At 45.9% G+C, this 14,122-nt stretch overlaps 1 protein-coding gene across 1 annotated transcript in view; it reads left to right on the top strand.

The window, feature by feature from the left end:
- Positions 1–4,751, top strand: part of LOC119423574 (glutamate receptor ionotropic, delta-1) — a 458,437-nt gene extending 453,686 nt beyond the window's left edge. The window contains exon 19 of the mRNA XM_037690973.1: positions 4,281–4,751. Coding sequence (XP_037546901.1) covers positions 4,281–4,751 — 471 coding nt within the window. The remainder of the gene's footprint in view (positions 1–4,280) is intronic.
- Positions 4,752–14,122: the final 9,371 nt, after the last annotated feature.

Here is a 14,122-nt window from a genome sequence, read left to right as displayed (position 1 = left end):
CAGTGAACTGCTATCATCTCACCTTCACCAACAAACCCTCCATCATTAGAAACCATCTTGATTGTCTCATTTCTTTGTGTTTTTCATCTTTACCTGTGTGGACATGAACTCTGACCTGCACGTCACCTGTCCCGGGCCTTTGAAACTCATGCTATCACAAAGAGAAAACTTCTTACAAATGTACTGGAACCAACAGGCGTCTTCCTGAGTTTTACTCTTAACAAAAAGGGAAACAACAACAACAACCTAAAGATATTTATATGATAAGGAACTCAAATAATTACATTTTTATTCATTTGGAGGCAAGTTGTTGCTCTAAAACCAAAACTAGATCTTTTAAAAACAACTGCTCTTATTTTGTTAAAAAGCAAATTGTTGGTGTTGGCAGAACTTCTTATCTCTTTGTATCACCATTTCTACACATTAACCCTTTGGTACCGCTTCACATTTGTTGGTGGTTTTGTGTGTGTCCAAAGCGTCCTGAGGAGTGTTTCTGGAGAAACAAGGTTTCAGTTCGACAAAATTTAAATCAACACGTCTGAATTAATTTCTACAATCAGATAAAGCCCCAGAAAACAGCTGGAACGTGTCGGGAGGATGAGTGAGCAGAGAGGACGTTTCACGTTTTATAGATGATGTTTGAGGTTGATGGAGAAGGTCTGAAGGAGCTGGACGTGCCTGGTGTGGTGGAGAAGATGTGACAGTCGTAGTGCAAGACAGGTACAATGATAGATGAGTGAGATGTGCAGTAGGAGGGGTGGTCCACATCAGGGATCAGATCTGGGACCCCTCCTGTTTAGCCAGCATCTGACTAGGCAGCAACACGAGGGAGTTTCTAAAGTGTCTCAAAATGTTTGTGGAGGTTCTCAATGTTCTCACGTTGAGTCTCAGAGGCTCGGTCTTATTTGTTTGAATTTTGAACAAGTTCAGAAAGTTTGTTCAGGGAACTGTTGCGAGTGTCTTGAACCCTTGTCAGATTACTCTCTGTCAAATCTAGAGAGCCAGAGCTGTGATTGGACACCTGCACAGGAGCTCAAAACGTCTGAGGATTAAATCCCAAATGTCTAAAAGAATTTAAAACGCACTGATGATAATTATTAAAGACTGGTCCTAACCTCCATCTCTTTATTTCTACAGTGTACTCCAGTAGACTAAATCATAACTGTGGGAGCCACTGCCAAGTTAAGAACAAAAAGCACCGAGGAGGGTACGATGTGGGCGGTAGCATAACGTGTTTGGCCTAGAAGAATGGTTTGAAAGTTGTGAAAACAATAAGCCGTGATGATCAAATTATATCGGTACAGCTTGGTGGTCACAAACACTGATTATAGTGAAACTGCGACAGAAACTTTGGTCATTTTCTCACAGTTGTGAGTCACCAGCTGGTCTCCAGCTGTTGCAGCCCAGTGAGGTAGAAGCAACTGGTAAGGCAAGAGTCTTCCTACACTACCAACGTTTGCAGATGACACTGTAGTAGTAACAAGTGGAAGAGAGCCTGTAGAGGTAGAGAGATGCTCCGGACAGAAGAAAGACCGAGTCTATGTGTGAGATGAAAGAGTGGAGGTACTAAAGGTGGATGAGTCTAAGAACCTGGGGTCAGACAGTGAATGTTCATGTATGAAGGAAGATCTACAGAGGGTTGGTGTAACGGAGGCAGATGTACTCTGCAGAGCTTCCTGTAGGCTGGTCTGAACATTGACACAACCTCTGAGGAACGTCCAGGCTGTAAGGAGGTCGAGGCGCCTGCAGGGAGGATCCATGTTCATGTCAGAGGTGGTGACTCATTAGGCTTCTTGAATCTAAAACCAAGCAGAAACTATCAGAAACTCTTCTTCTTGCTTTGTGCATGACCCCCTGAACACGTACAGTCTTTAGAAGCAGCAAGAGGCAGAAAGATTTAAAAAGCCCCCCCACTGGGAGCACTTATCAACAGAGCCGTTTGTTTTCAGAATTAATGGAGGCTTTCACACGGCTGCTGTTTTCTCGTCTCCTCTTGCATCACCGTCCGTCCTTAACGACCGGCTGAGGTTTAATCCCAGGCATTTATTTATTTGGGCTAGGCGCCAACTTGACACTTGTGAAAACATATTTTAATGAGGTGCCAGTCTGTGGAAACAATAACCAGGGCTGAGATGTTTTAATTGGCTCAGACAGCAGCTCTGTGAGACTGGAGGGGGATCATTCAAACACCGTCAGGGCTGCTGCTGCAGCAACACGCCGTCCTCTCAAAGGTTCAGACAACAGCTGCTAAACCTCAGCTCTTTAATCCCACCCAAGTGTTGGGATTAAAGTTCACGGAAAGTGCTTTTTGCACAGCCTACCTCAGTATACGAGGTGTTTCTGGACCACTCGAGACCACTTCACACGTTTTATTTAGCTCCAGCTTCAAAGTAGATGCTTCAACGGGGCCTCTGGAGTGACGTAAAGGGTGGTCATCGTTCCAGACGTAGATGAACGTTGATGGGCTGAACAAACGAACGCTCATCCAGCTGCAGTTTTAAAACAGCATCCATATTAATGAAGTAGCTCCGTCCAGTCTGAGGCCATGGTCCTCAGTCAGAGGGTGGAGTGCTCTCTTCAGGTCGAGGGTGAGGTTCTGCCAGAACATGGAGTCTTGTTTGCTTTTGATGGGTTTTCATCAAAAAATGAGTAAAATCCTTCTCTTTCTCCATTTGAGCTCCTCTTTATGCTTTAGGTTGTGTCTCGGTGAGCTGGAGGGTCAAACTGTGAGAAAATGAACATTTGTGTTGCAGACGTCCTGAATGAACGCTGGTCACCGGCCGTCAGAGCTAAAAACAAGCAAAGCTGTCTCTGTGGTTACAACCACTCCACACAGGTTGGTGTTTAATAAAACAGTTTCAAATGCCGACGTTCTGCTTGAATCTTGTGACCAGTGAGCCGTGCAGCCACACTGTGCACAGTGAAGTTTAGAAATTACAGCCCGTCTTTGTGCACGGCTTGGAAACCTGTGCTCCTGGCTGTTCTGTGGCCCACCTCCACAGCCCTGGAGAACATTTGAGAACTAGAGGAGGACAGGTTTAGAGCGAGGTTTTGATGTGGTCTTTAGACGTGTTGGAGACTCGTGCAGATCTCTGACTGCTCAGAGAGGATTGTGAACGTTGATATACATTTCAGAGACTCCCTTGCTCATGCTGTTGCCAACTAGCCGCAGTGAGATTCGGCCTTTAGTGTTGATCAAGATGTCTGATCCAGCTGAGGGACAAGGAAGTCTTTGAACTTGTTCAGCTTTTGTTTTTGACTGTTCTCAGAGATCGATGAGGTGCAGGTCTATAAACCAGACCTCCTTTAACAGAATGGAGGACAGATGAGTGAGAAGTATCTGTGACTAACATTGTTGACGTGAACCTGATGCTGGTGCCAAACTGGAGACCTCACGAGCCTGTTGGACAGTGATCGGTTGCTTTTTCATTCCCCTAAAAACAGCCGGCTGCAGCAGCCACAACCAGACGTGCAGAGAATCTGGACTCAGACCCACCAGAGTCTTGTTTAATATGCCACTCACGCCTTCCAGACACCCCCCCCCCCTTTATCTTCCTATAACCCAGAGTACTGAAGCAGGCCTGCAGTTCAACACAGAAACACTCGAGTGTCTATTAATGCCTAACAAGTATGCATGGCTGCAATCAGCAGGAGATGTCGAGTCAGCCGGTGTTTGATTAAATTGTTCTGATAGAGAATCAGTTCAGCGATGCTGCTGCGTCGTGTGTGTCCACTTCAAGGGCAGGGAAGAAACACACACCGCAGAGAGGGAAAGAACCCGGAAAACTTCAGATAAACCCAAAGTAAAAGGACCTGAGAGCTACACATACTGCAGCCAGGGAAGTACCAAGGAAGTACTCTGTACGTACCGGCTGGATTATGTGCTGCTACTAAAGACGCATCATGTTGGATGTAAAGAAAAGCAACCGGGCCGCTCTGCAACAACCTCCAGTCCGTTTGGCACCAGGTCGTTTGTTTCCTCCACACATCCTACATGTAATACTCACTGGCCAAGTTTGATTTCAAACTCCAGACACAGACTGGTTTCAGGGGCCCCAGGTCCCACTGGGCTCTTCAAACCAGATCCTAAACAGAACCGGTCTGTCAGCCGGTCCATCCATCCAGAAACCAATGCCTGATTAAGAACTCAGAGCACCAGCAAAGCTGAACCAGTCTGAGAAACCGGCCCGTCGCCAATCTCAGCCTCTCTGTCCCTCCTCTCCTCCCCTCCCCCATGTCTCCCTCTGTCCTCCTCCACCCCCCCACTCCTACTCTTATAGGACAAGGAGGTGAACCTGGAACAGGTGCATCGTCGTATGAACAGTCTTTTGGACGAGGACTTGGTCCACAAGCAGATCCCCGGCCCCTCTATCGAGATCTCTGCGCTGGACATCGGCAGCATGCAGCCCAGCCAGGCGTCCCTGGTGCCCGGCCCGGAGTCCAGGCGGGACTACCCGCCCTCGGGCCTCGCTGTGACCACCTACCTGCCCGGGGAGGGGGGGCCACCTCCCCCGCTTCCCCATCCTCACCATGGGGGGACCCTAGGCAGGACACTGCCCCCATCCCAGGTCCCTGGCAGCACCACGTTGCCCCCGCACCACCCGCTCAGCAGCACCATGCAATGCAAACACAGGGCCCCCAACGGGGGGCTGTTCCGGCAGAGTCCTGGCAAGATGCCAATGTCCTACCAGGCAGTCTCCGGAGGACCCAGACCCGAAGCCATTGATCCCTCCCACAGTACGTCCATATAGACGTCGAGGTGGGGGTGGGGGTGGGGGTGGGGTGGGGGGACTCAGAAAGACAAAACTGATGTACAAAGATTTTATATCGAACCGTCGGTTCAGAGAAGACGAGACGTTTGACTACTGGGTTCCTGGACGGGTGTAACTTTTCTCCTGTACATTTCTGTAAATATCAGGACAAGTGAAGTCAAAGTGTATTTTGAATATTCTTAAATTTTGAAGTTGACTTATAAAAACAAAAATAGATAAAAAATATAAATATATATATATATATACACACATTGATGAAAAGTTCTGTTTAAATGGCTTTGTAAATTTTCTTCAATTAAATCGATGACGCGGATTTCATTGTGATTGTTTTCTAAGTGCCGAACTCAAAAGATGTCTCCACAAGTCATCGATGTAAACCACTACCCATGATGCACTGCTGTAGGGACGCACCTCTGTACCAAACCTATAAACAGTCCATCATCAGCATCGGGTGGAAAGAATCACTTTTTCCCACGTTTGTATTAAAACATAAAACAGACCTTGTATTTTTTCAGCTGAATCGACTTTTTGTTCACGTCGTCTGTAAAATGTTTCAGTTTTTCTTTCTCTAAATGAATTATTTTTACTTTGTGTTCGTTTTTTTTTTTTAAGAAGGAAGCCCAGAAGAGCCGAAGGAGAAACTCTTCGGCTGTGTTCACTCAGTTTGGCTGTAAGTCCAGCAGGGACGTCGAGCAGATGTTGGTCTGAACAGTGCAACATATTTTAGTATTATAAAAATAATGATTTATACTAAATGTGAGTTTACGCTGGTATTTTTAAAGAAAAATAAATCTTTGAACAATCGGACCCTGTTGCTGCAGCTCAACCCTCCTGCTGTCCTTGGGTCAAAACGTCCCAGAAGACCTCAGTTTAAAAACTCGGGACTTGTGGGTCGTTTTGACCCAAGAGCAGCAGGAGGGTCCATTTTAAAGAACTCTTTAAAAGCCGGTCCAAAAAGACGAAACGAGAGCGTCTAAACTGAACGTTCTGCGGTGAGGTCGACGCTGAGAGAAATTTAAATCCAGACGCCATTTTTGCCGTGCTCCAAGTGTTTGGTTAAATCATGTGATCTGGACAGTTTATGGAAGAGATGTTTGGTCTTTCACGTGAAAGACTTCATCAGTCTGAGGCCTGCCACCTGGATCGGTCTTATAAATAGAAGCTCCTTGATGTTTCAAGCCAGCCCTGTGTGGAGTTCACAGAACTGCTGGAAGAACATCTGAGCAGAACCTCTTCCTTCCAGCCATCTTCACCCTTCATTTATCAAAACCTTCATGCCTGCCATGACTATTCAGATATTAAAATTTATTTAGCCGTTCTGTTGAAAAGAACATTTTTTTTTTTTTTTAAGGACTTTTGACTTGTAGTAAATGTTGGACTCAACTGGTTCCGCTGCTTTTTGTTTGACTCCATCTTTTATTGGGACCAATTCATTTCAGTTTATTTATAAAGCGCCAAATCACAACAAGGTTGTCTCAGGGAACTTTACCAATTGTCTTTTATGTGAATGTTCCTGTAAAGTTCTCTATCTAAGGAATCCAGCAGACGAGTTGAATCTTGGCCTCGTTGCAGTCTCCCATCCTGAGCAAGCACAGTGGAGACAGTGGAAAGAAAAACTCCCTTTTAAAAGGGACCAATCAGCTGGTTTCTATAAACTGCAAGCTTTCTGCTAACGGCCGCTTCATAACTCACTGTGAGGCGTCTGGATTCAATCGACTGTTCCTGCTTTGATTCGGACTCAGTTTTACAGCTTTGAGATGACGGCCACGATAAACTGAACAGAAGATAGAACTCGTTACAATAAGACCGGACACTCAGAGATCATCTTTCACAAAGTACACCAGCAATGCTGTCTACAGGTTCTGTTCCTGTGAGTATTTACAGGTGCTGGTCATTAAACTAGAATATCATAAAAAAGTTGATTTATTTCAGTAAATCCATCCAGAAAGTGAAACTTGTATATTATATTCATTCATTACGCACAGACTGATATATTTCAAATGTTTATTTCTTTAAATGTTGATGATTAGAACTGACAACTAATGAAAACCATTCATTAGTTCAAAACTTTTACAGTGAAACCCCTCTGGGCTCTGACTGCCCCACTCTTCTGTTTGCCTCTCGTCTAACGCGTTTGTTCTGGGATAATGGATCAAACGTATTCGCAGTCGCTCTCCTGCTGTAGATCTTGTTTTTGTTGCTCGTGTGTTCAAATCAGGAGCTTTTATTGCCTCTTTAGCCAAATGAAACTTCTCAAACATCTGCAGGAGGAAACGTATTTAAATGAAGGAGGACGCTGCAGCGGAGGGACTGATCATAAAACGTCACTTTGGACGTTTTCAGCTCGTTAGTGGTTCCATGTTTACATCACAAGGTTCCAGGTAGTTTGTTGTCGACCTTAAAAACTGCTGTGAACAGTCTGAGCTAGTTCTCGTTAAAGAAGAACCTTTTTAGACACAGAACTTGGAGCAGCTGGACTTCTGATGAGGAGGGGGGACGGAACGACAGCTCCTGTTCCCACCAGTCATTCCTGATGGTGTCCATGATCACCTGAGGGCATGACGGAGGACGCCATCATCCACAGAGCTGGGGGGCTGACCTGAGCTGCTCGGGAGGACATATTCCCACATCGTTTGTCTTTTTGACTGAATTAATCTGAGCCTTTACAGAAATCTGTTTTCTACAGGAACACGTTTCATAAGAGCCATTAATGTGCAACATGGGCTTAACGAGCGCGGTTCTCCTTCAGGAGCGCGGTTCTCCTTCAGGGGCGCGGTTCTCCTTCAGGAGCAGCGGTTCTCCTTCAGGAGCAGCGGTTCTCCTTCAGGGGCGCGGTTCTCCTTCAGGGGCGCGGTTCTCCTTCAGGGGCGCGGTTCTCCTTCAGGGGCGCGGTTCTCCTTCAGGGGCGCGGTTCTCCTTCAGGAGCGCGGTTCTCCTTCAGGGGCGCGGTTCTCCTTCAGGAGCGCGGTTCTCCTTCAGGAGCGCGGTTCTCCTTCAGGAGCGCGGTTCTCCTTCAGGCTGTTTGGAAACACGCCGCAGGTTTTCAGGAGATGAGCGACCTTCAACGACCTGGAGGAGGAAATGATCAGGACTTTTAGGGCTTCATGATCCAAACGTGACCTGGAGGTGGAACCAGTTTCATGTGACAGAAAACACACGGGCTAGAGTTCTGGGGTTCCTGTTCCACGCTCGGGTCACTGAAGAGTTTAACGTGTTTTCTGTGACGGACGTTTGGGATTGAAAACATGTTTTATTTTTAAAAAGTGAAATGAGGTCATGTGGACGGATTCTTTTTGGGAGAAACATTTCATCTGAAAGACTTCTTCAGTCTGAGGCCTGCAACAGGATCTGTTGTAGAGGTCACCCCCTGGATGTTTCAGCCAGCTGCTGTGGAGTTCACAGAAACTGTCCAACTTGCTGCTCACACCAACAGTCTGAGGACACCAAGGACAAAGAGGTGCAGAAAAACTAAAGATCCGTTGTTTTGGACGGATCAGCCCAAACTGAACCGCTGCTCCACGTTCAGGAGAAACACCTCAAGAAGCTCCATCTTTGTCTCCAGCTGCACTCAGCAGATAAACGTCTCCATGAGAAGAAAACCGGCGCCGGTCCTCTGCTCTTCAGCTCCGACACAATCGACGCCGAGCGGAGACGGCCATGAAGACGTCTGAGCAGCTGTCGCCTCCATCTACACATCGTTTTTAATCTGAAAGCTCAGAGCGTGGAGATAATCTCCCACACGTCATAATCTGCTGTTGTGTTTGGTCTGAACCCAGATCTTCATCCTACACGTGATCTACTCATCTTCAACAACCTTTCATGTTCTGCTTTCATTCATCTCATCCGTGAATCCCTGCAGCAATTTATTGGCTCCAAATATGGACATCCATCCTAAAGTCCCCCCCCCCCCCCCCCCCCCCCCCCCCCCCCCCCCCCCCCCCCCCCTGCCCCCTCGGACACCCCCACCCCGACCTGCCTGTGAGATAAAGGCTCTCGCAGTAGTTGCGTGGTAACGGTGAAGCACCACGGTCTGGATCAGTGGGAAGCTGCTGAAGGTCCAGCCGCCCTCACAGACTAATCCCAGGTTTTCACTGAAACAAGAGACGGCAGGAGCTGGACGGTCCTGCTGCGCCTGAACGCATCTGATGAGTTCAAAGAGTATTTGATGTCAGCCTCAGCAGAGCATCCAGAAAGTGCCACAGCGCTTCACTTCTTCCACATTTGATGTTGCAGCCTTATTCCAAATTGTTTTAAATTAATATCTTTCTTCGGAATTCTGCACATGATGACAGTGAGAATAAAGAGTCGAGATATTTATTTTTTTTACATTTTTGCAAATTTTTTAAGAATAGAAAACTAAAAAAAAAAAAAAAAAAAAACACATTTACGTAAGTATTCACAGCCGTGGAGCTTCTAACTGGGCCTTCCTGAAAGCAGAGAAGAAACCCAAACAGGACTCCAGTCAGCCATCAGGTGAAAAGGAGGAACCCAGACCCAGACCAGTGGTCATTCCAGATGTTGAGGGAGTATCAGAGAAACTGAGACGTTTATTTTCTAAACATAACGTCCCAGTGGCTTTTAAACCCCAAAATACATTAAAGACTGGTTCATCCCAAAGATCCAGTCCCCCGGCACAAACAGAGTAATGTTGTGTATGTTGTTCAGTGTCAGGAGGGTGATCAGTCTTACATCGGGGAAACAAAACAGCCACTGGCCAAAAGGATGGACCAGCACAGAAGATCAACATCATCAGGCCAGGACTCTGAGGTCTACACTCATCTCCAGGCCAGCGGTCACTCTTTCAGGGATGAAGATGTTCACATCCTGGACAGAGAGGAACGATGGTTTGAGAGAGGAGTAAAGGAGGCCATCTTTGTGAAAAGAAATCGTCCATCATTAAACAGGGGTGGAGCCTCCAGGTTCAACTGTCCCCCTCTTACAATGCTGTGATTGCTAGTATCACTCAGCCCTCTGTGAACAGTAAACAGCCATCAGGTGCTAATGATCCATTGTTAGGCTGATGGTCCTTCTTGAGCATGTGATCAGCTGGTTTTGGTTGTCAGCAGCAAACTGGTTGATCCACTCTGAGAAGGTGCTATTTAAGAGACTGAGCTGAATACAGCACCTCAGACTGAGGAAGTCCTCAGGATGAGAGACGAAACGTTTCTACAAGAAGAATCTATTCAATTTTTTATTATTTATTATTCAATCTATTAATTCTATCAGTCAATTTCGTTGACTGGAAGTGAAGTTAATCCAGAGAATCCACCTGCAGGCGGAAAGACAACGTCACAAACGTGTTGAGAGGGAACTTCCTCTTTGTTCATTTTGTTTGTTTGTTTGTTTGCAGCGCCAGAAAGTTTTGTTTTTTAAACTATGATGTTGATGAAGATGGTAATTGTGACGATGATGATGATGGTGAGTCACTTGATGTTACTGGATTAAATGACTGAATTTGTTGAACAGTTTATTAAACTGGTACATTATACACAATCTGAACAGAGACTAAAGTCAGCCGAACCTTAGCTAAAAGCTACGTTTAGTAAATTGTTAAGTGAGCCAGTAGCTAAAGGCCCGTTGTAGCAGAACTGTGGACACCCAGAGACCAAAGCCCCACCCCAGACCAGGAGCAGCCTGAAGCCGTTCAAGCTGCTCCTGCAACAAGACCCAGCTCTTGATTCAGTTCTGCAGAGACCAGATAGTCCACCCAACTCTCCCCCGGTCACCTCAGAAACCAGATTTAAAGTAATGCCACCACCTGGTACCATATGGGGGTACGAAGTGACCTGATCTTTTTCCATCCAGCTGCTCAGACACCGGACCACTTGTTCGTCGGTCAGCGACGCCAGCGTCACATTCTGTTCCGCCTCTGTGCAAAGATGAATCGTTTCCAAAGACAACTTGATTATTTAGGATGAATCAGATTTCCAGAGCACCTTGAAAGCAGCAGACGTGTTCCCTTCATGCTTGTATCAACACTGAGGATATAAAGTGTCTAAAAATGGTCCAGATCCTTCACAGAAAACTGGAGTTTTCTACAATTTGCCACGGAGTCCTGCCAGAGCTGGCAGCAAGCGCCTCTCTGCAGCAGCAGTCATTAAGGAGATAAAAAGCCATCTATTGTCCTTGAGCACCCTGAGACTTATTACGAGCTCTATTCTTGGAGGAAAAAGTGCCTCTTGCAGCGCGAGTGCCCAGATTCAGTGGTGTCAGTCATTTGCAAGTGAAAAGGTGATATATCAAGGAGGATAATGACCAGGCTTAAAGACGAGGAAGCAGCAGAGGGGGAGCATGATGAGCCGTATAATTAGCCTGTGTGTGCGTGTGTGTGTGCGTGTGTTACCTGCAGTTATGTGCTCAGGTGTTCGAGCTGCACACAATAAATCAGACAGATTATGGCCGACCAACAAATGAAACCCAAGCTGCCATTGTCACATAAAAACAATCCAATCAGCACAAACTCATAAGAAATTTTCCCCCGATGTCTGAACACACAGGAGAGTTGTCTCAAGTGGCACAAGCTGGACTTTAATCTGCATCAAGTTTAAAATCGTTGTCCAGCCTCACGTCCAGGTTAGCTGCTGTCTCTGTCAGATGACGACATGTTCTCCTGTATCTCGGTACAATGATGATAAAGCTTATTCTGATTCTGATGATGTGTTAAAGGGCCCAGATCATCATGGACTTTGGAACCGGCGCTGGGCTTAAACCACAAGACCTCGATCTTTTCCTCATTAAAATGTAAAAGTTCTGTGACATCCATGCTCCGACTTCTGACATACAGTCCAGGAGTTGTTCCAGAGTTCTGCTTTTGTTCTAATGGCACACAGATTTGGCTGTCATCAGCATAAAAATGAAAAGTAGCACCATGTTTTCTGGAGAGTTTCTGTGAATGTTTCTGTTCAGTGCCCTGAGATGACTTCTGTCGTGACTTGGAGTTACATAAATAAACTGAATTAAATATATCTCAGATGGGGTAAAAAAAAATGGAAAACAGAAGGGGGCCAAGTATAGATCCCTGAGGTACTCCACATGTGTGAGGTGCTACAGAAGACTCAACAGCTCACAGAAGCTTCTCTCAAGACCTCTGTTTTTAAGATGATTAAAACATGAAGCAGCTCAGTCAGAAGCTGCTAAATCGTTTCACCTTAATTTTCTATTTTTAATAAAAATACTAAAATCGCAACAAATCTCTTTCATATTGTCATAACGGAGTCTTGTGGGTAGAATTTTGAGGAAAGAGAATAATTGAATGCAGTTTGGAATACAGCAGTAACGTAACGTGGAAAAAGCTGTGAATGGTTCTGGATGCTCTAATTCTACGTGAGCGTCTTGATGTAGACAACTTGTTGAAGGTCACCTGGAGCAGCTGAGCAGGTCAAAGGGATTCCAGTGACGTTAAACTTGATTGTAACCGTCTGTTCACAGAAAACTCAGGAAAAGACAAACCACGATGGGATGCCTTGTTGGGGTCAGAGGTCAGAGGTCAGGCTGGTTCAAGACGACCTGTTCCAGCAGAGACCACGTCTGAAAGAACACCGACCATAAAGCAGAAGATCTGCAGCAGATCACACCAGGAACCACCTCCAGCCAACAGGAAGCAGAGCTTCACGCAGCTTCACCAGGACACAACTAAATTCACTGGACTCCAGTGGCCCCCACTGCGCTCTACAGGGGGGGGGGGGACAGAGCAGACCACCTGCTGAGGAGACGGAGGTCTTTAGGAGTCCTGAAGACCTCTGTTGACTCTGTGGTGGCATCAGCCATCTTCTACTCTGCTGGAGCAGCAGCTTTTCTACAGCTGAGAGGAAGAGGTTAGAGAAGCTCATCAGGAAGACGAGCTCCGTCCTAGGATGTCCCCTGGACCCACTGCAGGTGAGACAGAAGACTCGTTGGACAATGTGTCCCACCCCATGAAGCTGTCCCAGAACAGAGAGGTCCTTCAGGGACAGACTGCTGCACCAAAGGAGCGTCGTCCCAAACAAACTCAAGAAGTGTTCACATCCCTGCCGTCACGTGCACACGTTCATTTCTGGGACATAGTGTGTTTTCTTACACGTGCACATGCTGTAAATTCTTTAAGCTCCTCAGCTCACGTCTCTTGGATCTGGGTGTGATTTCAAAAACCGCGCAGAACTTTGTTCTTATGAAACTCTTCGGTGGTTTTCTGCTTTTCCCTTCGTGTCTACCTGTCCCCTTCCTGCTGGTCCACCTGAATGTCCCACTGAGGGACAACAAAGGTTAATTCTATGATCTCAGTCCAGTGCAGAACCTCTGGACCAAGATGTCAACAAGAAAGAAGACAAAAGAAGGTCCAATTAGAAAGGAGGACGTAAAGTGGTCGGTCAGTGAGCGAATGTTCCTGGTTAGCAGCTCAGGAAACTACTGGTCCAACACCAGGTCCAGCTTCCTGTACCTGTACGATTCCAACGAGAAGGTGCTTTTATCTGGGGGGGTCTTCATGTCAGCAACACAACCCTGTTCTGTTCGGACTCCAGCAGGACATCCAGATGCTTCACTGTCAGAATCCCTGAAAGCAGAAGAAGAAAGTCATGAGTAAAATTAAAACTAAAATCATTTTAAGAACAAACAATTTAACCCTTTAAGACACGGGTGCCCAAAGTGTGGCCCGAGGGCCATTCGCGGCCCTAGGAGTGATTTCATGCGGCCCACAGCTGCACTTTAAGAATGGTACCATCAGGCTGAAGAGGTCGATGCAGACGTTCTGCAGATTAGTTGATAATCCTCTTTTTTATATCAAGTTTAGGTTTAACAGCAAAACTGATCTTCTCAAAATGAGCAATATTAAACAAAATACAAACTTTTGGCTGAAATCTTTTTATTTTCACTTCATGGTACAACCAAAAACCTTCAGACCAGAAAGAGACTTTTAGATAATGATTCATAACTTGTCTAAATATTTGTGGATAAAATAACCAAGAGGGAAACTGGACATTTTTAAATGAATAACGCGTGGTATCATCTGCATACGAGTTGATCAACTTTATCAAACCTTCTATGGATCTGTTGCAGCGACTGACAACTGGACAACTTCAACGAGTTGATCAACTTTATCAAACCTATGGATCTGTTGCAGCGACTGACAACTGGACAACTTCAACGAGTTGATCAACTTTATCAAACCTATGGATCTGTTGCAGCGACTGACAACTGGACAACTTCAGCCTTTTGGGTCGTCCATGGTCCAAAAGGATCGACCCCCTTTTAAAATGACACTCAAATGACACTTTTGTTTCTGAGAACAGACTAAAATTAATTTTACAAACACAAGAAAACAACAAACAGAGACAACAAATCAAATCCTTTTTAATAAAAATATAAGTTTATTG

Source organism: Nematolebias whitei, chromosome 17, assembly GCF_014905685.2.
Source record: "Nematolebias whitei isolate Nwh7 chromosome 17, NemWhi1, whole genome shotgun sequence".
NCBI classification, from domain to species: domain Eukaryota; kingdom Metazoa; phylum Chordata; class Actinopteri; order Cyprinodontiformes; family Rivulidae; genus Nematolebias; species Nematolebias whitei.
The sequence above is the reverse complement of the archived record's forward strand: the minus strand, read 5'-3'. Positions and strand labels throughout refer to the sequence as shown.